At 36.4% G+C, this 27,112-nt stretch overlaps 2 protein-coding genes and 1 non-coding gene across 11 annotated transcripts in view; 1 reads left to right on the top strand and 2 right to left on the bottom strand.

The window, feature by feature from the left end:
* Positions 1–2,128, top strand: part of PCOLCE2 (procollagen C-endopeptidase enhancer 2) — a 72,233-nt gene extending 70,105 nt beyond the window's left edge. Inside the window, exon 9 of the mRNA XM_003826512.5 lies at positions 1,536–2,128. Coding sequence (XP_003826560.1) covers positions 1,536–1,666 — 131 coding nt within the window. The 3' untranslated portion in view covers positions 1,667–2,128. The remainder of the gene's footprint in view (positions 1–1,535) is intronic.
* A 9,995-nt stretch (positions 2,129–12,123) lies between these two features.
* Positions 12,124–27,112, bottom strand: part of TRPC1 (transient receptor potential cation channel subfamily C member 1) — an 83,616-nt gene continuing 68,627 nt past the window's right edge. For 5 of the 9 annotated variants that reach the window (XM_003826514.7, XM_003826513.7, XM_008951914.6 and 2 more), the window contains 5 exons: positions 26,844–26,987; positions 17,478–17,653; positions 15,812–16,013; positions 15,360–15,554; positions 12,124–13,995 (listed from right to left, as the gene is read on the bottom strand). In XM_003826514.7, the coding sequence (XP_003826562.1) occupies positions 13,768–13,995; positions 15,360–15,554; positions 15,812–16,013; positions 17,478–17,653; positions 26,844–26,987 (945 nt within the window). In that variant the 3' untranslated portion in view covers positions 12,124–13,767. The remainder of the gene's footprint in view (positions 13,996–15,359; positions 15,555–15,811; positions 16,014–17,477; positions 17,654–26,843; positions 26,988–27,112) is intronic. The other 4 variants (XM_055110588.3, XM_057301939.2, XM_057301940.2 and 1 more) reach the window with 1 other exon arrangement.
* On the bottom strand, positions 18,555–18,616 carry LOC112439423 (U7 small nuclear RNA). The gene has a single exon (XR_003027706.1). It is a non-coding gene; the product is annotated as a U7 small nuclear RNA (small nuclear RNA).

Genomic DNA, 27,112 nt, shown 5'->3' with positions numbered 1-27,112 from the left:
AACATCTTTCCACACATACACACAGAGAGAGAGAGAGAAAGAGAGAGAAAGATACAGAATATCCACTTCAAGAAAGCTTTACTGTCCCAGCACTTTAGGAGGCTGAGATGGGAGGATTGCTTCAGCCTGAGTTTGAGACCAGCCTGGGCAACATAGTGAGACCTCTGCTCTACTAAAAATAAAAAAATTTAGCCGGGTGTGGTGGTGCGCACCTGTGGTCCCAGCTACTCGTGAGGCTGAAGCAAGAGGATGCCTTGAACCTAAGAGGTCGAGTTTGCAGTGAGTCATGATCACACTGCTGCACTCCAGCCTGGGTGGCAGAGCAAGACTGTCTAAAAAAAGAAAAAAAATTAAAAATAAAGCAAGCTCTACTGTGAATTCAGATTGTTCAGAAAAGTCAGGAGGCTAGTAGCCTCATGTGGAGTCTCTGGAGAGAATCACAAAGGCTCTGTAAAAGAGAAACATTTCTTTCCAGAACTACCAGGAGCAGCAGATACTGCACCTCAAGATTCTATAAGGTCTCATAATGCTGCTAGCACTTCAACCTTGAGGCAGCATTACCTGCCCAGACTCTCAGGCTCTCACAGACCACTGTGATGACAAGGTCCACCCACACAGGAAAATGCAAGAGAAAAAGGACACATTTTCTCTATGACACACCAGGGGAAAGGGGAACTAAAGGAGGAATTAACCCATACCTTTTTTTCTGATTTATTTCTGAGGTAATATAAATATTCAGAGTTACCCAACACCTCAGGCCCCAGTCTAGGCCTAACTTAGCCAGTCACACCAATGTATAAAAACATAGTATAACCAATATAAGTACTCTTGACACCGATGTTTTGCAAGAAACTGTACAAATGCAAGTAGTATATGATCCATCTATGCCCTCAAGAAGCTTGCGTAGCATACATGTTTGAGATGTTGATTAAAGTTCAAGACAACAGCAACATAAGAGAGTGGATCATTGGTTGCCAAATGCCAGGAAAATCCAGACACATGATGGGACTGAGAAGCCATCTGAGGATGGCCCATCATGGAGCCCTGGAGGCCCCTCGAGGAAGGAGAGTCTTTCACGTTAACGCGGTGCATTCTTCATAGCAGGCATTTGAAACCACAACAGACCTACAGCACTGCAGAGCGGGACATGGCTGATCTAACCACTCAGTCCAGCTTCCTGGTGTTAGCGTAGCTGAAATACCTTACTAGTTGAATTTGGCTTTTTGCCGATGAGAGTCTTAAAGCAGATTTTATCATCCAGGCACAATGGCGTGTGCCTGTAGTCCCAGCTACTTTGGAGTCTGAGGCAGGAGAATCGCTTAAGTTCAGCAGTTTAAGACCAGCCTGGGGAACATGGCAAGACCCCCATCTCTAAAAAGCAAAAACAAGAAACCCAGATTTTATCGTGGATGGAATACATGTATAATCTTACCATTTGCAGAAGAGAACATTTATCTAGAGGTAACTTACAGTCTAAGTTGTTTCACACATGATACATAGAGAAAAAGATTAATTTCTGTATTCTCTGTCTTTAGGTCTAAATTACATTATTATGGGCCAAGTAGGTGAAGATGGGCGAGGCAAAATCATGCCAAACAGCTTTATCATGATGTTCAAGACCAAGAATCAGAAGCTCCTGGATGCCTTAAAAAATAAGCAATGTTAACAGTGAACTGTGTCCATTTAAGCTGTATTCTGCCATTGCCTTTGAAAGATCTATGTTCTCTCAGTAGAAAAAAAAAATACTTATAAAATTACATATTCTGAAAGAGGATTCCGAAAGATGGGACTGATTGACTCTTCACGTGATGGAGGTATGAGGCCTCCGAGATAGCTGAGGGAAGTTCTTTGCCGGCTGTCAGAGGAGCAGCTATCTGATTGGAAACCTGCCGACTTAGTGCGGTGATAGGAAGCTAAAAGTGTCAAGCGTTGACAGCTTGGAAGCGTTTATTTATACATCTCTGTAAAAGGATATTTTAGAATTGAGTTGTGTGAAGATGTCAAAAAAAGATTTTAGAAGTGCAATATTTATAGTGATATTTGTTTCACCTTCAAGCCTTTGCCCTGAGGTGTTACAATCTTGTCTTGCGTTTTCTAAATCAATGCTTAATAAAATATTTTTAAAGGATTACAGAACAACCACTAAACTTCTTTTTATAGATAGTGGGACATTGTAGAAGGAATATTCCCTTTTAGCAATAAGAATAGTGTTATTTATGCATAAGATTGCCTTTGTATCAATTTACACTTTGCTAAAAGAGCATTCCAAGAATTTCAGGGACTAAATGGATCCAGTAACGTCAATAGACTATAATTCTTCTCTCTGCAGAAACAGAGAATGTTAGTGCTAGAATAACATCTCTCAGGGATCTAGTCCACACTGTTTCATTTTGTAATTGAAACGGAAGCTCAGGTATGTTTAGTGACTTGCCAGAGCACATGTCTCCTAAGAGACAGAACAATCAAGCTAAAGAGTCCTAACAAACCCTTTGCCCTCACTGCCACTAGAAGAGCCTTCCCTACCCCCAGAGGAAAGCCCTCTTATCCTGATTTGAAGAGTGAAGTACTAAATATTAGTACTTAGGCTAGTATTTACTAGCCTATATAATTGGTCATTTTACAGAACTTGAAATTAGAAGTGAGCTTGACACTGCTGCCCTGTTTATCCCCAGTTAACTGGATCAGGCTGTATCAGCTAAGAGCCTTTGAGAAATCTACTTTCACTCATTAGTGGAAGAACAGCAAAAGGACCTTCATTCACATAGAGCTGCTTAAGGCACAACTATATGAGTGCAGCAACCAGCCCTGTAGGAAGTTACCAGCCAGGGGCTGTGGGAGAGCAGATAACCATCCCTATCCAAAGAAGGCTGAAAGAACATTAGGGATGAACAAAGACGTGGGTCACGGTAGAAGCAAAGTTTTGGAAATAAGGGAAAATACTCTTTTAGATGAAAACAATAATTCCCAGCCCTAGGATGACCAGACATTTAAAGGGTGGCAAAATAGAAGTTCAGAAGGAACTCTGTTCCCTCTGTTACGGCAGCTGGGTGAGCCTAAGGAAACGACAAAATTGGGCTGACAGGCAGGTCAGAAACTGCTCCTGTAGTTTCCCACTGAGGAGCTGTCAGCACCAGGGAATTCTGCAGCTGAGGAAGTAGATGAACTAGAAGACCCTGATGACGGTGGGTGACTGGCTTCCCTGGCCAGTGTCAGCTTTTAGAAAGTTCTCTTAGCCAGCTGAACTTCGCAGACCAGCTGCTCCCAGCACAGGATGTAACTGTGGACTCCTCATTGATTCCAGCCTTCTCAAAGCAAGTTGCTTCCCTTTAAGAATACATGTTCTGGGACTTAGGAGGGAATCCTAAAGATTTCAGTATTTCTTCTTTCTGAATAGAATCTCCTATTGGTGAATTACAAGCAGCATGCTGGCGGGTATCAACCTTCTGCATGACCAGCGGAAAGACTTCTTCAGGTGAGTGGGGGCTTGAGTCACAGTGGGGTAAAAACTGAGAAGAGTAATCTAAACTATTCATACTATTGACATCTCTGACACAGTGTTTTACAACTGCTTAGGGGATTCACGGTTAACAGTGTGTGGCACTGGTTTGTCTTTTACTTCAGTTATTCAAAACATAGAGATAAGATGAATCGTGAAGCTGCTCTTTCTGGAATAACAACCACTTCGTAATTTCTTTCCTTTTTAAACAATCATTTTTCTATGGTTTGACTGTATCCTCCAAATTATGTGTTGGAAAGTAAATCCTCAATGCAACAGTGTTGAGAGGTGGGCTCTTTTATGAGGCAGAGCCCTCACGAATGGATTAATGCCATTATCATGGGAGTGAGTAAGTTATCGTGAGAATGGGTCCTTGGTAAAAGGATGAATTTGGCCCCCTGCGTCCCCACTCCATCCTTGTCTTTCTCTTTTGGGCATGCACATGTGTTGATGTGTTCATGTGCTCTCTTGCGTTTCCACCTTCTGCCATGGGATGATGCTGTGAGAAGGCCGTCACCAGATGTGGGCCCTTGACTTTGGACTTCCCAGCCTCCAGAACTGTAAGAAATAAATATCTGTTCTTTATGAATTACCCAGTCTCAGATATTCTGTTATAGCAGCACAGAACGGACTAAGACACCTTTATTTTGACTGAGGTTTAGTTTCCTTAGTTATAATTTGAGGGAGTTAGACTACATAACTTCTGGGATCCCATACTATTTTCTCTTTTAGGAATTGTTTATTTTTCAAGAATAGTTGATAAGGTTTTGTTTTTGTTTTTAAGTATTTATACTTGGGGAATCAAATACACATGAAGAATGAATAGGTGACCATACTAACATATCACAAAACATTTCAAAATTATAAATAAATCTCACTGTTTCAGAGCATCTTGCTAGCTTGATTTTCATCCTTTGAATTCCTGTAAATGAACATTTAAGATTTTTCCCAAGTTCCCAAGTCTTAAATTCTGTAATTTACTTGCAAGTTAACCTTAATTGGAAGACGTTTACCTTCTTTTCTTTCATGTATTAATAGACTACTGCTACCAGGTTCCCATTTACTTCTGGACTATTTAAATGGTATCAACTAATGACAAAAAAACTCCCTTAAAGAAAAGCCCTGTAATTAAACAGGCACTAATGAGAAAGTTCTAACGTGAGTTAAGTAATATTAATCAGAAACACCTTTTGCTTGAGTTCATGGATTCAAGCAAACAAATTTATATTTTTTATATAAATGGAAACAAAAAATTTGCAATTAAATTCAATTAGCAAGCAAACGTTTTTTAAAAAGATTTGACCTAAGTATTCTAAAGACCTCATATTGAGAGAGAGAAAGATAAAAATATTAACTTAGGACTTTGATAATGTAAGTATTTACATTAATTTTTCTAGGGTAATATAATAAAATAATAATATAAATAGAGCATAAATAATATAAATAGAGCATCAACATTTAAAACCAGCAGAGGAAAAAAAAGAAGAAATTAAAGAAAGTGAAACCAGGAAAAATACAACAAAATAAGGTAAAAATACAAACATACCAATAATTTCAGTAAACACCTAAACTAAGTCCTGAAAGTTATACGTCAAAATGGTCAGACTGGCTTAGAAAAAGAAATACAGCTATGTGCTATTTGAAAGAGACATCTAAAACATGAGGACACGGAAAAGTTGAGAGGAAAGGGATAGAAAAAGATAAATACAGTATACCAGGCAAACATTAACCAAAACAAAAATGGTATGGTTTTATTAATACCAGAAAAAAAATACTTCAAGGCATTACTCAAGATGAAGAGAGTTACAAGGAGATATAACAATTCTAAATTTGCACACAGCTAATAACATCCTTCAAAATATATAACTAAATCTGATATAGTATAAATAGAAATGGACAAGTTTACCATCATAAGGGAAGGTTTTAACATGTTTCTCTCAGTATTGACAGATTTAAAAGAGAAAACATTAAAAATATAGAAGTGTTGAACCACACAATTAGCTAGATTTACCTAACACACATATGTAGAACAGAACCAAGGGCACATTATTTTGAGCTCGTATGGAACAATTTCAGAACTTGCCATGCACCATGAAGCAAATTCCAACAAATTTCAAACAACTGGTATCGAACAGCCTTCTCTAACAACAGTAAATGACTAGAAATTAATAACAAAAAGTAAACAACAAAAAACAAGAAAAAAATTGGAAATTAAGAAATGTACTTTCAACTCATGATAAAAAGGAAACCATAATGGAAAACAAAATATTAAAAACTGAACAATAGAAAAACTGCATTTTAAAATGTGTGAAATGCAGCTTAAATAACACTTTAAAATTTATAATCTTACATGTTTACATTATAAAAGAAAGGATGGAAATTAATTTGTGAATGATACAGATTGGGAACTTAGTAAAAGGAAAACACCATAAACTTTTAAAAGGTAGGATAAAATAGCATAGAGCAGAAATTGAATAAAATTGTCATCTTAAATAATAGAAAAAAGGAAAGCCAAATGTTGGTTCTTTAAAATGACTAATATAATTGACAAAACTCTGACCAAATTAAGAAAAGCTAATTTTTATATTTTTAGTAGAGATGGGGTTTTGCCATGTTGGCCAGGCTGATCTTGAACTCCTGATCTCAGGTGATCCATCTGCCTTGGCCTCCCAAAGTGCTGGGATTATAGGCGTGAGCCACAGCACTGGGCCACGAATAGCCTCTTTTTGACAAAGGCTCTCTGGATGTACAAGTGTGGGATTGCCCATGGATGCATGGAATCGGGTGTTCTAGGTGAGTAGCTCTGGGATATACATAAAAATTTGTTCTGAAGTATTCTAAAGTTATTATTAAAAATCCTGGTTTTGATTTTTTTGTCATTTGCTTCTCCCTTTTAAAAACAAAGTCAACAATTGAGTTTAAAAGGCTAAAATTTGATTAGATATAAATGAAACATCTTTGCCTGAATGATGTCCCTGTAGCATTCTAATACTAAGATTGGGTTAGATTTCAACGAGATGAAGCTTTAAGTATAGAAACCTATGAAGAAAATTTACAAGCTGAAAGTAAGACTTCATATATCTGATTAATTCATCTCACAAAAAAACTGATATTAATAGTAACATAATGCAGGTAAGAGCCTCCCGGGTGAAAAGGAAAAAGACTTGGATTCTCATTCACAGTGTGGCAATGGGAGAACTTTAGTTTCCTTATCTGTAACATGAAGTTGAATTGGATGCTTTCTGAGATCCCTTATGGTCTTAAGTGGTTTCTGGATCCTTGAATATGTACTTTTTTTTTTTTTTTTTTTTGAGATGGAGTTTCACTCTGTTGACCAGGCTGGAATGCAGTGGCGTGATTTTGGCTCACTACAACCTCTGCCTCCCAGGTTCAAACTATTCTCCTGCCTCAGCCTCCTGAGTAGCTGAGATTACAGCCGCACACCACCATGCCCAGCTAATGTTTCACTATGTTGGCCAGGCTGGTCTCAAACTCCTGACCTCAGGTGATCCACCTGCCTTGGCCTCCTAAAGTGCTGAGATTACAGGCATGAGCCACTGCGCCTGGCTGAATATTCAAATTGATTAGGATAGAAAGTGGCACAGAAATAAAATTCACCAGTCTGTGTGCTTTAAACACTCTGGTCCCTTCTGGTCTGGCTGTTACTTTCTGAGGCTAACTCCCCCTTTCCTATGATGTTCACTACCTACCTGTCCATCCTTTTCCTCCAACTCTTGCTCATCTTGCTGGTCTCTGCTTGACCCTCGTCATAAAAGTTTTTAACAAATTAGTTATTTAGAAAAGTAGGAACTTAAGTTCTGTTTGCTGACCAAGATGAACCTACAATGAGAAGCTAATTCAAAAATGGAAAGCTTTTGGATATATATTGACTGATAGGAAAAATCAATTGAATTCAGTATCTCCAGTCAGTATATACACTTGGACAAATTACTCAAAATGCTAGTTTTCCTGTATATTAAATTAGAAGGTTGAAGTAGGGAATCTAAGTTTTCTTTTAATCTAGTTTGAGAAAATAGGATCTGGAGCACACAATTGTTAAGAGTATTTAATAAACTAGATGTCATTCCTAGAATATTTACACTAACGGATAATGGCTAAATTTTTATTCAATAACTTTGTGCCATTCAACATTAATACCATACTTAGAGTGAGGATACAAAAGAGAATGAGAGAACTGTTCCTTCTTGTGCCTGGTCTTGTTTTACAGCTTTTCAAAAGAAAGAGGCTGGGTGTGGTAGCACACTCCTGTAGTCCCAGCTACTTGGGAGGCTGAGGTAGGAGGTTCTCTTTAGCCCAGGAGTTGGAGGCTGTAGTGTGCTATGATGGCACCTGTTAATAGCCACTGTACTTCCAGCCTGGAAAATATTGTGAGACTCTGTCACTGGGGTCAGCGGGGGTGGATGGGAGAAGAAAACATCTGCATTCAAGCAAACACAGAAAATATTGTGATTGCTTTTTCCGTTGAAATAAAATTGGAGGAAATGAATTTTAAAATGAGAAGCTGAATTACCTCACAGAATTAATTCAATTTCTGAATGAGTTACTGAGGTAGCTTGTGCATTTTCCTCCTTAAAATTTTTAAAACAGCACTCAATCATTTTATCTCTTTTTTTTTTTTTTTTTTTTTTTTGAGACAGAGTTTCACTCTCGTTGCCCAGGCTGGAGTGCAACGGCGCAATCTCGGCTCACCACAACCTCCATCTCCCGGGTTCAAGCTATTCTCCTGCCTCAGCCTCTGGAGTAGCTGGGATTACAGGCATGCGCCACCACCACGCCAGGCTAATTTTGTATTTTTAGTAGAGACAGGGTTTCGCCATGTTGGTCATGCTGGTTTCAAACTACCGACCTCAGGTGATCCACCCACTTTGGCCTCCCAAAGTGCTGGGATTACAGGCGTGAGCCACCATGCCCGGCCCATTTTATCTTTCAATAAGAATAAATTTGCCTAAAATTGAAGGATGAATTAAATAACCTTTCTAGTGGGGAGAGAGAGGGAGAGAGAGATAATTTTCCAGATTCTTGGTAGCAGAATGAAGAAAAAAGAACTTACTGTCACATATTGGATTGGCTGGGATAGTAGTTTTTGTTTTTTGTTTTTTGTTTTTTTAATATACATTTACCTCCTACACAAACCTGCTGTTTTGCCTCTTTTATTACTATAATTTAATTTATATGAGAAATCATGTCTCCTAAAGATGGTTTTTTTGGTTCGTTTTTTTGTTTTTTTGAGACAGAGTCTCGCTTCATCGCCCAGGCTGGAGTGTAGTGGCGTGATCGCGACTCACTCTAAGCTCCGCCTTCCGGGTTCATGCCATTCTCCTGCCCCAGCCTCCTGAGTAGCTGGTACTACAGGCCCCCCCACCATGCCTGGCTAATTTTTTTGTATTTTTAGTAGAGATGGCGTTTCACTGTGTTAGCCAGGATGGTCTCGATCTCCTGACCTTGTGATCCAGCCGCCTCAGCCTCCCAAAGTGCTGGGATTACAGAAGATGGTTATTTTTAAAGCATCAACTAGTATATAAAAATTTTCCTAATTTATGTGTTGCATATCTGAAGTATTTATTTCAGTCTGGGGGCAGGGAGAGCAGAATAGGAAAAAACAATGTGAAATTATCAAATGAAGAGAAGCACTGTAATGGGAAATTCTTCTAAGTATATCCTCCAGAAACACAGCTTGTTTATGAATGGGGCCGTGATGCCAGAAAACTAATACATTAACTTATAAATGAGAAATTCAGAGCACTGATTACCCCTGATACTATTATTAGTTTCTTAGTGTAATCTGAATAACTAGACCCAGTTGGTTTACTCCCAGGATCTATACCCTCAATTTATTTGGTATTTTATACATGTATTTTCTGAGGAAAACAAAAATTTTGAAGTCTAAGGAATCAAAGAAAGTTTTCTTTATCAGGTAGAAAAGAGATAATAAGTATTTATTAATAAGATTAAGAGCACTTCCACTTTTATCATTTTTTAAGAAAGACTGTCAATGATTAGCAGTTGGTTTGTATCCTTCAAACAATTAATAACAACAACCTGTAGTTACTTTAAGGAAAGATGTTAAGCTTTCAAATCTGAACACATAACTAAATGATAAGCAAACTGGTCTTCATTGGGATTGCATGTGAGTAGAATCTCATTCTATTTTTTTAGTTATTAATATATAATGCTATTAGATTTCAATGCTAAAAACTATAAAACATTGCTAAGGGAAATTAAGGAAGACTTAAATAAATGAGAAGCTACATCATGTTGATAGTTTAGACAATACTGTAAAGATGTCAATTCTTCCCAAAGTGGTCTAGTTTCAATGCAATTCCAATAAAAATCCCGTTTATTTTTTAAGGAATTGATAGATTCCAAAATTTAAATGAAAAATCATAGAACCTAGATAGCAAAAATAATTTTGAAAAAGTAATACGAAGTTATTCACCTTGGCATTTATTACTGTACCCCACTGTGCTGTGTGAGTGATGGGCTACCAACTTGCAGATGCAAGCACTGCTTTCTTTGGCAGTGGTAATGAATTTTAAGATTCCACTGTTATTTTCTTATTTATTTTAGTATGTTGTAGCATTGTATTTTAGATTTTTTGTCTGGGTTATTAAGGCATAATTTCTATACATTAAAATTCACTCTTTTTAAGCATACAGTTTGATGAGCTGTGCAGTCAGTTGTCTCCTAGACCACTAGACCCTGGTACTCAATGATCTGATTTCAGTTCCTATAGTTTTGTCTTTTCTAGAATGTCATCTAAATGGAACCATACAGTATTGTAGCCTTTTGTGACTGGCTTCTTTCACTTACTTTTAAAATCCATCCATGCTATTGCATATATCAGCAGTTTGTTCCTGTGGTGGCTTTATAATGTATCAACTTGGCTAGGCCTAATTATGTTTCCCAAAATTCCCTTTCTTGTATGCTTCCAGTTACAAGAGACATTTTAGTGCAAGACTGGAGAGCAGAAGTGAAGCAGCAGCCGTTTTGTTCTTGATGCGGGCACTTCTGCAGCTCACACGTGCTGTAACTTATCTGCTGGTTCACTTTGCTAATGTGGGGCAGCAGCCAGGCCTACAGTTGACCCATCTTTCCTTGGATCCTGCTTCAGCTTCTCTTGATTCCTGGGCCAAGTGGGTGTTTAGTAACATACTTGCAAAAGCAAGTGGCAAAGGGCAACACTTCTCCAACAGGGTACCACATCATAAGGTTGGAGATGTGAGGAGTCACATGGGACTCGGTCTGTCTTCATGGGTTCTAGCTTGTCCCTGATCTCTCCCACTTGACATCCATCTTTTCTTCCCACCTGCCTACCCTGTGGACTTCCAGCTCTGCTCCAGCATTAGATTAAAAAACAGGGACTTACAGAGACTGCTTGCCAACTCCAACAGTTGTGTAATGTCAGATCCCTGTAAACAAATCACTATACACACACATACATGTGTGCATGCAAATATCCTAGTAGCTCTGTTTCTCTGATTGTGACTGATACAATTCCTTTTTACTGCTGAATAAATTGTCATTGTATGGATTTACAATTTGCTGATCCAGTCACTAGTTAATGGACATTTGGTTGTTTTCAGTTTGACACCATGAATATAGCTTCTATAAATGTTCACATACAGGTCTTTGACAGATTATTTCAAAACATGGTAGAGTAGTCCCCCCTTATCCACAGGGGATATGTTCCAACACCCCAGTGGATGCCTGAAACCACAGATACTACTGAGCCCAATTGCCGTCAACTGGAACACGTTTCTGTTCATACTGTCCACCCACAAATTTAACGCCTTTTACATCTTAACTAAGCACTTCCCACACTGTGGCTGTAACTTTTGCAGTTTCAGGTGTAACAGCAAAATTAGCACAGATTTTTTTTTCTTTTTCACAATTTCCCAGACAAAAGATTCGTTCTTACTGTAGATGTTACCACAGATACATTTTTTCTCTTTCCTGAAGTTCCTTAAGTCAAGAGCTTTCACCTTTGCACTTAAAGGAAGCAGGCTACAGCTTCTCTTTGGCGTATTTGAATTGCCTGCCTCACAACTCTTGCACTTTGGGGCCATTATAAAGTAAAATTAGGGTTACACATAAAGCAAGGGTTACACAAGCAGTGGGATGCCATGACCGTCGATCTGATAACAGAGAATGATGCTAAGTAATTAAGTGGTGGATAGTGTATACTGTGTGAATATGCTGAACAAAGGGATGATTCACGCCCAGGCAGGATGGCATGAAATTTCATCATGTGACTCAGAACAACAGTGAACAACTTAGAACTTAAGAATTGGCTGAGCATGGAGGCTAACACTTGTAATCCCAGCAATTTGGGAGGCTGAGGCAGGAGGATTGCTTGAGCCCAGGAGTTCGAGGCTGCAGTGAGCTATGATCATGCCACTGCAGAGTGAGCCTGGGCAAAGAGACACTCTGTCTCTAAAAAATAAACAAAAAAAACTTCAAGAATTATTTCTGGAATTTTTCATTCAATATTTTTAGATTATGATTGACTGTGGGTAACTGAAACCATGGAAAGTGAAACTGCAGATAAAGGGGGACTACTGTATATCTCAACTTTTTAAAATTGGTAATACAATGAACAGACTCCATTTATAATCTAATGTCAAATTTTATTCACCTTTTTTCTTACAATATGCTGTCATTCAAAATGTACCTCAGAAGCAACTCAACTCATGCATACAGTAGGCACTCTATAAATGTTTTAATAATTAGGTGTTTTTTAGAATGACTAAAAATCCAGATGTAAAATCCCAATTGGGAAGTGCATAATCCCATCGTAGACAAAATATATAACTTTACAATAAACATTTTTATAAGAATTTACCCCAAAGGGGGAACACTTAAAATTTGGAAATTAAAAAATAAAAATGCAAAAGCAAGATGAAACATAATAGTAACCTATTTAGACAATGATCCCTGGATCGGTGGTGCTTACAGACCAAGGGTTACCTGCACCCTGTGGCGTAAGACCATCTGACATTCAGTTAAGAAGAGAATTATATACCTAATATCCTCTTAACTGGAAATGCTGCGAGAATATATAATAGCCTATGAAAACATTTTAGCTACATCCCTTTATGTGAACACACCAAAAATTTAAATACATATTTTATTCTCTAATTTTAAAAAACCAATGCTTTTCATCTTAAGCAGCAAGAATGATCCACAAGTAAGCATGAAGTCACTTTTATAGAAGCTGTGTTAAATTATGGAAAGTACCTTGGGAGATAAGCTCAAGAACCTTAGTCCAAATATAAAACAAATCATTGCATTAAAGAGACTTCCTATGTTTTACAAAAACAAAACAGGTTGTGACTACATGTGATAAAAAAGTGTCTCCTATCTTAAAACTAAAAACATTCACTCCAACTTGAAAAAAAAATAGGACTATTATGATACAAAAAAATTAAAACAAACCAAATGTCGAGAAGTAGCTATGCAAACTTATAAACATAACTGAATAGCTAAAAAATAAAACATCTACTGACTGTATTTTTCAAAAACTATATAATTCTATAAAAATTTAAATGTGGACTAACTACATCAATACATGGAAATGTATATATAAAATATTAAGTGAAAAAACATTAAAAATATAAAGTGATTATAACCATGTAAAAGTAAATATATTACAATAACAAAAACTGAAGTGAATTTAAATTGAAAGACATAAATAGATTCAAATATTAGGGTTTTTTCTTTGTTGCTTAAGATTATAACAAAATACAAAAGAAAAAATAGACTATTATTTTAGATAAAATAAAATTATACTCCTAAACAATAAATACTGAACTATATGTGAACTCCTAAAACAGAGATATTTAAAACATAACTTCTATATTTCAAGTGTATCCTGTGAAGGAGATCAGCCTACATTTGCTGGTCTTCATTTTACAAAACATTCTGGGCAATGTGTCCATTTATAACTGCCCCTCTTAAACATAAAAAGAAAACATTTTAAAGCACTAAGTAAGAAAACCAAGCAGCATGCTAACAAAATCTATCTACTTAATCTGTTTTGCTTCTGCAAAAAGCCACTAACAGAAGGTTTAAAAAACTAATTCTATATACACACTTTACATAACATATATTTATGCTATAAATATTTTAAAGAATGGCTTTTACATAATTCTTTATTTCAATATATATCTCATTAATTTCATTGCAAGTTATGCAATATAGTCTTTTGGATCTGTTATTGAAAATTATTCGCTCCATGATTTAGAAAATGGTTAATTTCTTGGATAAAACATAGCATATTTAGAAGTCCGAAAGCCAAGTAAATCCCTTATTTCATTTCGGAATTTTGACAGATCTTGGCGCAGTTCGTTTAGATTTTCCACAGTTGCCTGATCTGTACTTTGCATCTTCTGTCTCATGGAAGTCAAGTAACGATGCACTAGGCAGCACATCACTTTTTGATAGTTTTCATCTCTCTTCTGTTTCAAATTTCTCCATTCCTTCAAAACAACAATATGATACTAAGGATATGCAGAAACAATATTTAAATGAGGTAGAGTTCAAAAATATATTTACAAACACATCTTTAAATGCTTTATTAGCCTATAGTTTTTCTACTACATGGTATAATATTCAACACTTGTTTAAAACAAATATAGCCTGCATATTTGTTTAATGAATTTAATTTTATGCTTATCTTGATTGAAAAAAATTAGTCTTAGGAATCCTTAGTTTATAGCAGGGATTGGCAAACTACAACCCACAAGCCAAATATGGTCCATATCCTGACTTTACAGCCTGTGAGCTAAGAATAGATTTTACAGATGAACATTTATCATCAATTGATAATAACACTAATTTTAAACTCTAGTGAAGTGAAATTTTATCCCCTCCCAAAAGGAACTCCATTCTTTTCACTAGTAGACCTGTATTTAAAAGATTGTTACTGTTATTGTTATATTTTGACTTTTATCAATAAAAGTTTTGTGAAAATTTGTTTTCTCTCTTATTGTATCACTGCTTACAATATCTCTGATTTTGTCTCAGCCTGAAAAGTGTAAAGTATTTACTATCTGGACCTTTACAGAAAAAATGTCCCAACCCCTGGTTTATAGTAACATATATTGAATTATTGATGTATTGAATAACTTTCAAGAAGAACCAGAAAAATATGAGCTGATTCTAGTAGTCATTCTTTAGCTACAGTGACAGAATAGGTATTTTGAATATTTCCCATGTTTTAAAACTATGAGATGAAATTTTATATATTGGAGGAATCTGAAAAGTAAAAAAAAAAAATCTCAGTACTATCTCCCATTCTTAATAATTATATGTGTGTGTGTGTGTGTGTGTGTGTGTATGTGTGTGTGTGTATTTGTTTGTTTGTTTGTTTTGAGGTGGAGTCTCGCTCTGTCACCCAAGCTGGAGTGCAGTAGTGTGATCCTGGCTCACTGCAACCTCCACCTCCTGGGTTCAAGCGATTCTTCTGCCTCAGCCTCCTGAGTAGCTGGGACTACAGGCATGTGCCACCACACTCAGCTAGTTTTTGTGTTTTTAGTAGAGATGGGGTTTCACCAGGCTGGTCTCAAACTCCTGACCTCAAGTGATGATGTGCTTGCCTCAGCGTCCCAAAGTGCTGGGATTACAAGCGTGAGCCACCGCACCCAACCCTCTCACTCTCAATAGTATTTATTGAATCCTTACTTTATGTTGGATGCGATGCCGTACATTAGGGTATATAGCAGTGAAAAAAAGTCAGACAGTCACAGCCCTTAGGGAACTTGCATACTTACGCTTTAAGAAATATCTGAGATTAGGAATTGTTAAAACTTTTATGTTGCCATTCAAGCTTCTAATTTCTTACCTTTAAACTGTTTTGCCGTTTGACCTTGCCTTTTGATGTATGAGAGCAAATCCACTTACTGAGGCTACTAATCATATAGCAGATAGTCTTTGGTGAGGGAATGATGTTGAAAGGTGGAGGTAACGTACATTTGTCATCAAAGTAGCTAAGCCATAACTTTGCTCGAGCAAACTTCCATTCTTTGTCTTCATGATTCTATATAAAAGGCAAATTAAAAAGCAAACTAGAATATTAATACACACACAAATATGGGGGATGTTTCCACACCTTGCAGAAAAATTTTGTTCAACATTTGCAATTATTATACATTACTTACATTTTAAAAATCTATATTTAATTTTAAAATACTATTTTTCAATTCTTATAATCTTATAATCTTTGGCTATCTTATCTATTGTATGCACTTAGTATGGTCTGAGGAGAATATAAAGTTTTTAAAAGAATGAACTTACTGCTATCAACTGAAAGCTTTTATGAAGCATTGCCACCAGCAGTTTGGTAAGCACAATCACAACCACGACATTGTATGTACCAACAATGACAGCTCCCACAAAGGACTGCAGTTCTTCTCCATAGCTAAATCTTGTGACAAAGATTGCCACATGCGCTAAGGAGAAAATATACCAGAACAAAGCAAAGCAGGTGCCAATGAACCTGTAAAGACAATTGCATTTCTGTTTAAAAGGCAATTAAAGAAATTAGCAAAAATGAATCATTTGTTTATATCAAAATTATTTAAATAAAACATTGATAATCCATGAAAAGTTCCTTATTTAAAAATGATGTTGACTTCCACAGTACTGATATGCCTTACTTTAAATTTAAACAAAGAGACCCTAAGGAAGATAAATTATTCGTAACTGTTTAACCCCTTGCTGCCTTTCTCTCTGTTCTCAACAAGGCAGCCTATATGATTTGTTAACATCTAATTGGATTTTGTCACACCTCTGCTCAAAACCTTCAAATGACTCTCAATCTCAATAACTCAAAATCCTTACAAGGGCAAAAAGGTCCTGCATGATCCCCATTACCTTTCTGACTTCATTTCCTACAACTCCCCCTCTGATTCAACACATTCCATCCACACTGGCTGCCTGGCTTTTTCTTGAACATACCAGTCATGCTCCTACCTCTGGACACTTGCCTTTGCCGTTCTCTCTCTCTGTAAATGCTCTTCCCCCAGAAATGTTCTTCATGGCTTGCTCCTTTACCAGCTTTAGATCCTCACATGAATGTCATCTCTTCTGGGGCACTCCCTAGCTCCTTAGTTAAAACTGAACTCTGACACACAGACACTCTTTTGCTCATGCTTTATTTGTCTTTGTAGCCCTGACCACTGTGTAACATACTGAATATTTTACTCCTCTTTTTATTGCCTGTATCACCTCCCTAGAATGTAAGCTTCATCAGGGTAGTTTTGTTTACTAATACTTCATTTGCTCAGCACTTAGAACATTGTCTGGTATATAGTAAATGGTACACTGACACATACTCATTAATCTTATTCTTTACATAAGATGACACACAAAATAACTAAAGAATAGTTGACACATAATAAGAACATGACAAATATGTCCTTCCACAACTCTTCTCCATTGTTTTATTTAAAAATGAGGGGAGGAATTTTGTTTACCTCAAAACAGGTTATTCAAATCCTTATGATACATTAGAGAAAAAAATGTTCATGAAGTTCTAATGATTCTCAATTCTAATGACCTCTTAAAAAGTGTTGAAGCTGTGAGCGTTTTTGGCTGTAACAATGACTGAGAGTTGCTACTGACATTTAATACCTGAAGGACAGAGATGCTGAACATCTTGCAATACATGGGAATGACAAAGAATTGCTCAAAATGCTAAGAACACACAAAATGCCAAGAATTCCTCTGTTAAGATAGACTGCAGTAGGGAAGACAAGGTAATAACTTGGACCCACTATTTAAGATGCTGTATGTAAAGATGACTATAGTGATTCATGAAAAATAAGTATTTATTAAAGTTTATGAACATCACTAAGGAATTTCTTAAAATGTGAAGTTCCATTTCTATAGATACTAATTCCTATAGAAGATGGTAAAAAAAAGACAAATATATTTACTAAAACATTTAAAAGATACTCACGAATGGAAGGTATCATTGCTTTGCTGTTCACAGAAGATGCCTACACAGTCCTTCTGCTCCTTTGAAGTATATCCTTTATCATACAGTTGTGTCAGTCCAATTGTGAAAGAAAACAAAACAAGAAGAAACATCCCAAGAAATTTTCCAAAATCTTGTAACATCTGTCCCATTGAAATCTGTGGAATATATTACACAGGTATTCATTAAGATTATCAGAAAAACAAAATATTAAATATAAATGACCCAGCAACAAAAGGAAGAAGACAAACACATAATCCACAGGCCACCCCTTCTATTGCATCTGGTTGAGACAGATCATTTTAAAAACATCGAAAATCCAGCTGCCTAACAAAAAGTCATTCTAATCATACCAACACTATCAGTGTTAGATGGCACGTTCCTAGGACCTGGATCAGGGTTTCAGAGGACATTGTTGCTATGGAGATAGAGGCAGAGATATGGAGATTTAAGAAAAGGCCTAATTTGCAAGGGATAAAAGGAAAATACCCTGCTCAAACTTAAAGAGAAATAAATGCTTATATTTACATGGCTTCTTAAATTTTACAAATATAAAATCATTATGAGGCAAAGTATTTCACCTGATTTTTGAAACCAATTCTAAACCAATTCCTAAAATCAGCATTTCCTCCTATGGGACTGCCCTAATTTCTTTTGCTGAAGTGATAGATTTTCTTTCCCTTTGGGTCCATTTTAAGAAAATATTATGTGTGCAAGCCAAATGAGGCTGTCCAGTATTAGTAGTGAGTATCTTTTGTAGTTTAGACATGTATAGTGCATATGGAAGCTTTAATCCTAATTTCATTCTTCAAAATTTAGAGATTAGGTACTTTTCATAAATTCTTGGTTTTTAAATTGGCATACAAATTTGGGGAATAATGTGATAGTACTTTTTTGACCCAGCAATTCTATCCCTAGAAATTTAACCAATAGATAGGAAGTACACAAAGATGCATGTATATACAAGGATTTACATTGCAACACTGTTAGAGGTAGCAAAAAAATTTTAGAAAATCCTCAATATTGTTTTTATTTTTTATTTTTTAAATATTTTTGGGGGGGGACTTTCCCGCAAAAACCGGAAAGCCTGCTAGACAAATTCTAAAAGAGCTGTAACATTACTCAACATTGTTTTTAAAAAGAATGAAGAACATCTACATGTGCTAGCATACAAAGATGGCTGTAAGACAGTAAATCCAAAAAGCAGGGCATAAAACAGCATGTATATGTAGAACGGCTCCCATTTCTATTTTGTTAAAGGATAGACAAGATACATATTTTAATATAGATATGCTTTAATATGCATAGGAAGTTTCTGGAAGTTTACATAAGAAATTGTTAACCATGTTTATCTATGGAAGGGCATATATCTAAGGGTATAGTAGGGAGACTTTTTTTTTTTTTTCTTTTTTTTTAAGACAGTCTCTATCTCCCAGGCTGGAATGCAGTGGCGTGATCTCGGCTTACTACAAACCTCCGCCTCCCAAGTTCAAGTGATTCTCCTGCCTTAGCCTCCCAAGTAGCTGGGATTACAGATGCCCACCACCATGCCCGGCTAATTTTTTGTATTTTTAGTAGAGATGGGGTTTCACTATGTTGTTCAAAATGGTCTCAGATTCCTGGCCTCAAGTGATCTGCCCACCTCAGCTTCCCAAAGTGTTGGGATTACAGGTGTGAGCCACCGTGCCTGGCCTCATTATTTTTAATGTACAAAATTGAGTGTTTTGAAACAACCCTTCCTCAAATTTAACAGGTCAAATTTATATAATTAATTACATCAAGCTTTAAATAAAATTCCTAATTGGCCCAAGTCGGCCAGCATAGCACATCCCGCTTTCAGTGATACAAAATGGTAGCCACAGGCAACTGGCCAGATGCTTCCAGCCCACTAAAGTGGACCAGCTACTTAAGCAGAATAGGTGAGTTTAAATTCTTAGGCACGCCACAAGCTAGTAACCCAGACTCTGCCATAGTGGAGAGGTCCAATATGCCTGACTTGTGCTTTTGACTAGACCATGTGGTACTTTTCAAGGCCTATGCTGCCCTCACTTGGCCCCCTTACAAAATTCTGACACAAGAAGCAGGGGACACTTAGAATCAGAAAACTCAAAATATGTAAGAAGGAGAAGAAATGCATTTTCCTCTTAATCAATGACAGCTTTATTGGATCACCTTGAGAAAGAAAAGCATCCATTCAGATTGTGATTGCTTAGAATAAAGCTATACCATCTCAGTACAGAACTCAATCCCTTATGACAGTAAGAATACAGTAACTGCTTTTGATAACTACAGAAAAGATCACCTTGAGGAAAGTCTGGACACTGTAAGCTTACAGGTAAATCAGGTTTTCCAATAGTGACCATGTATGATATCATTTTAATTTTAAAACATGTAGTCAAAGTAGCTTTAATTTAACCTAAGTTTTAAATAAATGTAATCGAGTTCAATATCAAGGTAAGCAATTCTGAATGAGAACACCACGAACTTCATGACTTGCTTAAATTTTAAATTTAAAAAGAAATTTTTAAGAGACAGAGTTTCACTCTGTTTCCCAGGCTGGAGTATGGTGGTACAATCATGACTCACTGTAGCCTTAACCTCCTAGGCTTCAGCAATCCTCCCCACTCAAGCCTCATGAGAAACTAGGCACATCCCACCATGCCTGGCTAATTTTTATTTATTTTTTTGTAGACAAGGTCTTGCTATGTTGCCCAGGCTGGTCTTGAACTCCTGGCCTCAAGCTATCCTCCCGCCTTAGCCTCCCAAAGTGCTGCAATTAGAATTGTGTTCCACCATGCCCGGCCTGACTTGTTTAATAGCATGATATTGGTTCTTAATACAAGAAGAAGTAAAAGTAGAACAGTGGATACCACTGAGGAAAACACTGGCTTGAAGACACTAATGAAATATTCATGTGAAAGGCAAATATTAAAAACAGTAAATTTATTTTAGACTGAGAGATTATAAGGTTTATGTATTTGTAAAAGTAATAATGCTTTCTCAAACATTTACTTTTTAAAAAGTACTTGGCGGTTTAACTTGAGAAATATGAAAACTTGTGAAATGAAAAGAGAAAGGTAATTAAAATATTAATACTGAAATTTACATAGAGTTAATACTAGTACACACAGAGGAAAAAATCCTTCTTGCTAATCAGAAAAAGGGAAATTAAAGCAAACTACTAAATTAGCATAACTTTAAAACAGCACCAAATGCTATTAATGTAGTGAAACTATTTTTATACTGCTTGTATTGCAGAAAATTAACACACTTTATTGTAAAAAAATAAAAATACTGAGGTGTTAGGTGGATCATATCTTTTGATCTGTTAATACTATTTTTGGAGACTTACCCTTAGAAATAACAGAGGCAAAAAGCCTCATACACAGAGTACTATGCAGAACAACAAAAACAACCTAAATCTCTGATAAGGGAAAGGTTGCTATCATTAGGCTCATTAAATTACAAAAGTTGCTAACAAAAGAAAGCAATAATAATGACAACTTCTAGTCACTGTCTTTCCAAATCTCCCTCCAGAATAAAGCCATAATTATCTGTCCAAAAGTTCTATCTAAACAAGTCACCCAGGCTCAAAAACCTCCTTTGCACATGTGATATTAAAATTCCTGGCACAGAGACCTTCAGTGTCCAGCCCAGCCTGTCTTTTTTAGCCTCATCTCCCCAACTCCAATCCACGGTCCAACTATAAAGGATATGCTGTCTTCTCTAAGCACACCATGCTTTAGGACTCCACGCTTCTGCATGTTACTTTCCCTTTGTCCTTTGCCAGGCAGGCTTCTCATCCTTTCAAGGCTCAGATCAAATGCCAACTCCTCTAAGGAGTCTTCCTGACTCTCTCCGGCTACTTCCTCAGTCATGCTTCCAAAGTAACTTTGTTTGTTATTGCTAAAACAGTATTTTTGACTTCATACTAGTATTTATGTTATGTTTGTCTCCTCTAGCAGTCTTTAAGAGCAGGCACCATGTCTTAGTAAGCTCCAGAGCCTAGTGCATTAATTAAAATGTTGAATAATTCTTTACCACTTTCTTAGTTTCTTAATTAACTTAGTTAATTAACACCAAGTCCTGGTTCTAACACTGTGTGAGCTGGGCCTTAGTTTCCTGATCTATACAAGGGATATAGTCAAATGCTGCATCAGACTCATCTGCATGTCATTTTCCAGCTTTAACCCAATCAATTTAATCAGTATCTCTGAGAGTAGGACTTGAGAATCTAGGTTGAACATGCTCCCCAGGTGATTCTGCAGCCCCACCAGTTTGAACCTCTGGACTACATGACTCCTCGGTTTCTCTAACTCTAATATACACCAAAATGCAAAACACCTGAAACAGCTCTTTACTCGTTAGAAGCCGCACCAACATGCCACCTATATTATACAGGCTACTAAATTAAATCTGATAATTATCCAGTAAAACCAAATAATTCACTAGAAATAAAATACACACTCATGTTTCAAGTACTAAGCTTTCCAAGTTTTCTTGTATTATTTTTCAGGTCTGCCATAGTTAACTAACTATAAAAGGAATGGAAAAAATGGACCTAAACATTTACGTAAAGCCCACCATGTGTCAAGTACTGTGGTATGCATCTTACATACACTGACCCATTTAATCCTCACAATAACGGATAAAGAAACTGAGGCTCACAGACACTAAACAGTAAGTGATGGAGCAAGATTTTGAACCAACCTGTCAGAACCCAAGGGGATGTTCATTCATTTGTAATATTAGTAATTCTAATAATTAGACCAAACGGAAAAGCAAGACAGTTAGATACAAGCACTTTCAAGTACCATAAATGTTGAGGCCTAGGAATGCATGCATAGACCCTGAAGAGCTCCCCTCCTTTGGTCTGATTTGCTCATCACCACCCCTCCAGAACTAATCCTTGCCAGAGATTTCTGCTTTGGGGCTCCTCCTCAGAGAAACCTAATCAGTGTGTGTGGTGCCTTTAAACTGTTTAGAATCACATGATACGGCAGATTTCCCTAGGAAACATTCCAACCTCTGGGAAAGAAACGCACCTCCTATCCTAAATGAAGTAGGAAGGGGAGGAACTTTAGGGAAGAAAAGGGATTAATATTTGAGAAAATTGCCAAATAATTTATTCCCCTCCAAAAAAAAAAAAAACAACCTTTTTTCCACTTAGTTTCTCTAGATGTGAGGCCTGAAAGCATGAGGTCAAAAACAGAAGCTGAAGTGGGAGACTTGTTGCTTTTGTAAGGACTTCTTGTCATAGCACTGAAGAAAAGGTGGTGATGTTTTACAGTGCGAAGGGGAAGAAAAAAAGAGGAAGGGCAAACAGGTCCACTCGACTTTATGTCTGGGTCCTACCAAATATGACAATCATAATAAACCTTAGCTTTCTCTTTGGATAGATTTTGGATTTGACAGTCCCTTGGACAGCAGGAGTAAAACTCCTTGAAAGGTTGCTTTCTCTGAAGGCCTTGCCTCTTTCTCTTCTATCCTCCTCAATCCACTCCACTCTACATTAAATGCCAGATTCAGTTAGAACCCTCTCACTACTTAGTACCAGTAACTGCCCTCAAAATACAAGCATACCTCGTTTTATTACGCTTAACTTTGTGGTGCTCCACAGATACTGTGTTGTTTGTGGCAACCTTGTTTTGAGTAAGTCTATGGGAGCCATTTTTCCAATAGTATGTGCTACAGATGGGTAAGAATCAGGGACCCACGCAGCAGTCTTGGAGCAGGAGGAACTGATAATAATCACATCTTTTGTACTAAGCTACAAGAATAAAGACAGGAAGCATGTGGGACCTGAGAGAGGGCCCTACCCTGGGACCAGGTAAGGAAATAAGGAAATAAGGAAAAAAGGGTAGAGTGCTGTGTGGCCATGGGTTGTTCTTTCTGTCTAAATTATCCAACTGTCAGTGTAAAAGGCTGTTTAATTCATTTGAAACATGTGACTTGAATAACTTTTTAAAAAACTGTAAATTATTAAAGCCTGCCCACAGAAGTTATACAGTAAGAGTTAATGAGGGAATCATATTATTCTGTAGTATTATACAACCTGGGGGGCGATTTAGCATAGTGATTAAGATCACTGGCTCTGGAGCCAAACCACCTAGGCGGAATCCCAGTTCTGCTACTTACCAACCATGTGACCTTGCGCAAGTTACTTAATGTCTCTATGCCTCAGATTCTTCCTCTGTAAAATGGAAATAAAAGAGTCTGCCTCTTAGAATGGTTGTGAGGATTAAATGAGGTAATAAATGTGAATAAAGACTTTAGAACAGTATCTGGCACATAGTAAGGGCTCAATAAATGTCTGCTGTTATTACTATTATTACCACAATTATGTACAGATTCTATCTTCATGTCTTTTTTTCTTTAAAATATAAAGCATTACTGATTTATGCCCAATCATGTTTCTTGTATCTGCTGAAGTGGATTAGCTGGCATCCTTCATAAAAGCAAAAGAAACAACAAAAAAATGCCTATCTATTTAGCTTTGTAGTTACATTCCCTTTGGGTATATTTGTATTTTGTTCATTCTTCTGTTTAGAGCCATATTCCCCTATGTTACTGTAGTCCTTCCACCTGAAGGACTTCTATTAACGTTCCTTGCAGTGCTGGTGTCCAGTGATGTATTCTTTTAGCTTTTGTGTGTCTGGAAGTCTACATTTTACTTTCATTTTTGAATGATATTTTGCTAGGTAGAGAACTCCAGGTTGACAGTTGTTTTTTTTTTCTTTCAGTGCTTTACAAATGTCACTGCACTGCCTCCTTGCTTGCATTGTTTCTGACAAGAAATCTACTGTCATCCTTACCTTTCTTTTTCTGTATATGATGACCTGCTATTCTCTGTTTGCTTTGAAGATTTTTTTATCACTGATTTTCAGCAGTGATACACTGAATATGATGTCCCTTGGTGTGATTTTCCTCATGTTTCTTGTGTTTGCAGGTTTATTGAACTTCTTGGATCTGTGGGTTTATAGTTTTCTTCAAATTTGGAAAATGTCTGCTATTATTTTTTTTAAATTTTTTTTGGTCTCTCCTTTTTTCAGGGATTCCAATTACATTAGTATTAATATTAGGCCACCTGAAGTTGTCCCAAAGTTCACAGATACTCTTTTCATTTTTAAAAATTCTTTCTTCTCCATTTTATTTTGAATAGTTTCTATTGTTACCTATTCGAGTTTACTAATGTGTTTTTCTACAAGGTCTAACCTGTCATTAATCACATCCAGTGCATGTTTCAGGTCACAGTGAAAATTTCATCTCTGAAAGTTTAATTTGGTGTTTGTTTTTTTTTTTTTTACATCTTCCATGTCTCTACTAAACTTTAAACTTTTTGTACATATGGAACACAATAATAATAACTGCTGAAGAGTCCTTATCTGATAACTCTAACATCTGTGTTGCTTTTGGATAGGTTTTAATGAACACATTTAAGTTACTTGGAAAAAATTTAATCCTTTCACATCTTGCTTTTAATATTTGTTCGTTGAAACTAGAGCAGTGTGTAGGCTAGAGATAACTATTGAGGCAAGACCCTTCTGAGTATTCTTCTAATCCCGTTGGATGAGATGGTTCTTTCCCTGCCCGAGGTAGTGTCCTCACATGCATATGCTAATCAGTACTCTGCTGAATACTCAAGGGAGACAACTGCAGATCTCCAGAATTTTCTGTGCTGCTAAATCCAGAATTCTGCCAGGCTCTGACTGCACTGACCCACTCTGCACAATAGCCTAAAAATTCTCACAAAGCAGTAAGCTGGAGTGATCTTTGTTTCTTGTTTCTTAGAGATCACTGTTGTTTACTGCCTGATATCTAGTTTCTTATAAGCTGTTGTTTCATATATTTTGTTCTTTTTTCCTTTTTGATTGCTTTAGATAGAAGGGTAAATCCAATCCTTATTACTCCATGTTGGCTGGAAACAGAAGTCAGAAATTGACTCTTCATTCCTAAACAATATTATACTTTCTCCTTTTTAACCCTTTATAGGAGTCCATAAAGAAATTTCCAGTATAGAAACCTAGTTCTGTCGTCCATTTTCAGTTAAAAAAAAATCAATGTGCATGTAAAAACACTGTAGACTCTTGATTAAAGCATTCGTAGATGATATTAGTGGCAAAAATAAATCAAAAGGACAGATAGTTTAAGCCAGTGTTTCCATGGCTTACTGTGTTTTGGAAAAATACAGAGACTTGCACATATTTCATGAAAAACAGGTATGAGGTTAAATGACTTTAGGTAATGATGATTTGAACAAGGTTAAACAAATTTCTTTCTCAGAGGCTTTAATGTGATAACATGCACTGTCAATTCCCAAGAGGTATACAGTATACAGTGTGTCCCAAACTTACTTAATTCAGAGCATCTCACAGGACTTGGTTAAGAGAGCCACACTTCAGGAAACACTGTTGCTGGATGACAGCACAAGCCTAATCAAATCAGGTTTTTCCTATATATTTTATTTTCATATCCCTGTTTGGAGAAGGTAATTATGCCTTTTATTTAAAATATCGCCTTTAAAAATATGAGACAATCTAAATTGTTAGTAAATTTTGACTTAAGGAAAAATGAATATTGTTCAGATTTTCAGAAATAATAAGCTATAGTATTACATAGAGCTAGCAGAGTTGACCCCACCTTCTGAAAACCAGTTACTAAATTCTGTGGGGTAAATGCAACCAATTATGAGTCTTTTCTTTGGTGCAAAGAGACTGCGAATTTAGTCTTGAACTCTCATACATAATAATCATACTACTTTGGACAAATCAAATCCCATCTCAAAAGCTCAATTTCTTTAACTATAAAGTATTATAAAATATAAAGCTGAACTACATAGCCTCTGTAAATTTTTTAGCTCTAAGTATGCTACTTTCCAACTTATTACATTTAATATTTATTAAATGAAAGTGTAAGTATTCTTTTAAATCCAGCTTATTCAAAAATCATCAAATATGATAATTTTTGTTTACACAGGTCCTCCTTTATACTTATAACCTAAAATATTTAAAACTTTAAATGTGAGATTCATTTTGATAAAAAGCAGATTTTTATGTTACTCTACTGTCTGAAGTATAATTATATTTTAAACATATCTATGTCTATGAAGTGGGGGGGAGGAGGCTAATGGACCACAGCGTAATTAACTTGGAATACCTGAAAGCAAAGGATTATCACTGAGCCAGAAGCAAAGTAGATAAACATGCTGTGTCCTTCTAATTGCTACTTATTCTCAAAAGCAAAGTTTAGCTTTAATATCATGAGAGAACAGTATTCCACTGGACAAGTAGAAAGATGTAACAATAATGACATCTAAAAAATGTTCTTGAAGAAATTTTAATTATTTACCTGTAATGGACCCAAGATAGAGCTGGTTGTATACATAAAAAAGAGACGAAGATAACTTAGAACATTTGCAAATGCAAAAAGCCCTTCTGCCACCAGTGTAGGATGGAATGCATCCCAATCCTTCCGATCAGCAAAATCATGAAACTAAGGTTAGGAAGAAAAAGCCAAAGGTAAATAAGCTCTCTCAATTTAGGAAAATAAAAGCAAATATTCTGACTGTTGAAAGAAAGCCATTTTAATTTTGTCTTCTTATAGGGGATCTCCACTTA

Source organism: Pan paniscus, chromosome 2, assembly GCF_029289425.2.
Source record: "Pan paniscus chromosome 2, NHGRI_mPanPan1-v2.0_pri, whole genome shotgun sequence".
NCBI classification, from domain to species: Eukaryota; Metazoa; Chordata; class Mammalia; order Primates; family Hominidae; genus Pan; species Pan paniscus.
The sequence above is the reverse complement of the archived record's forward strand: the minus strand, read 5'-3'. Positions and strand labels throughout refer to the sequence as shown.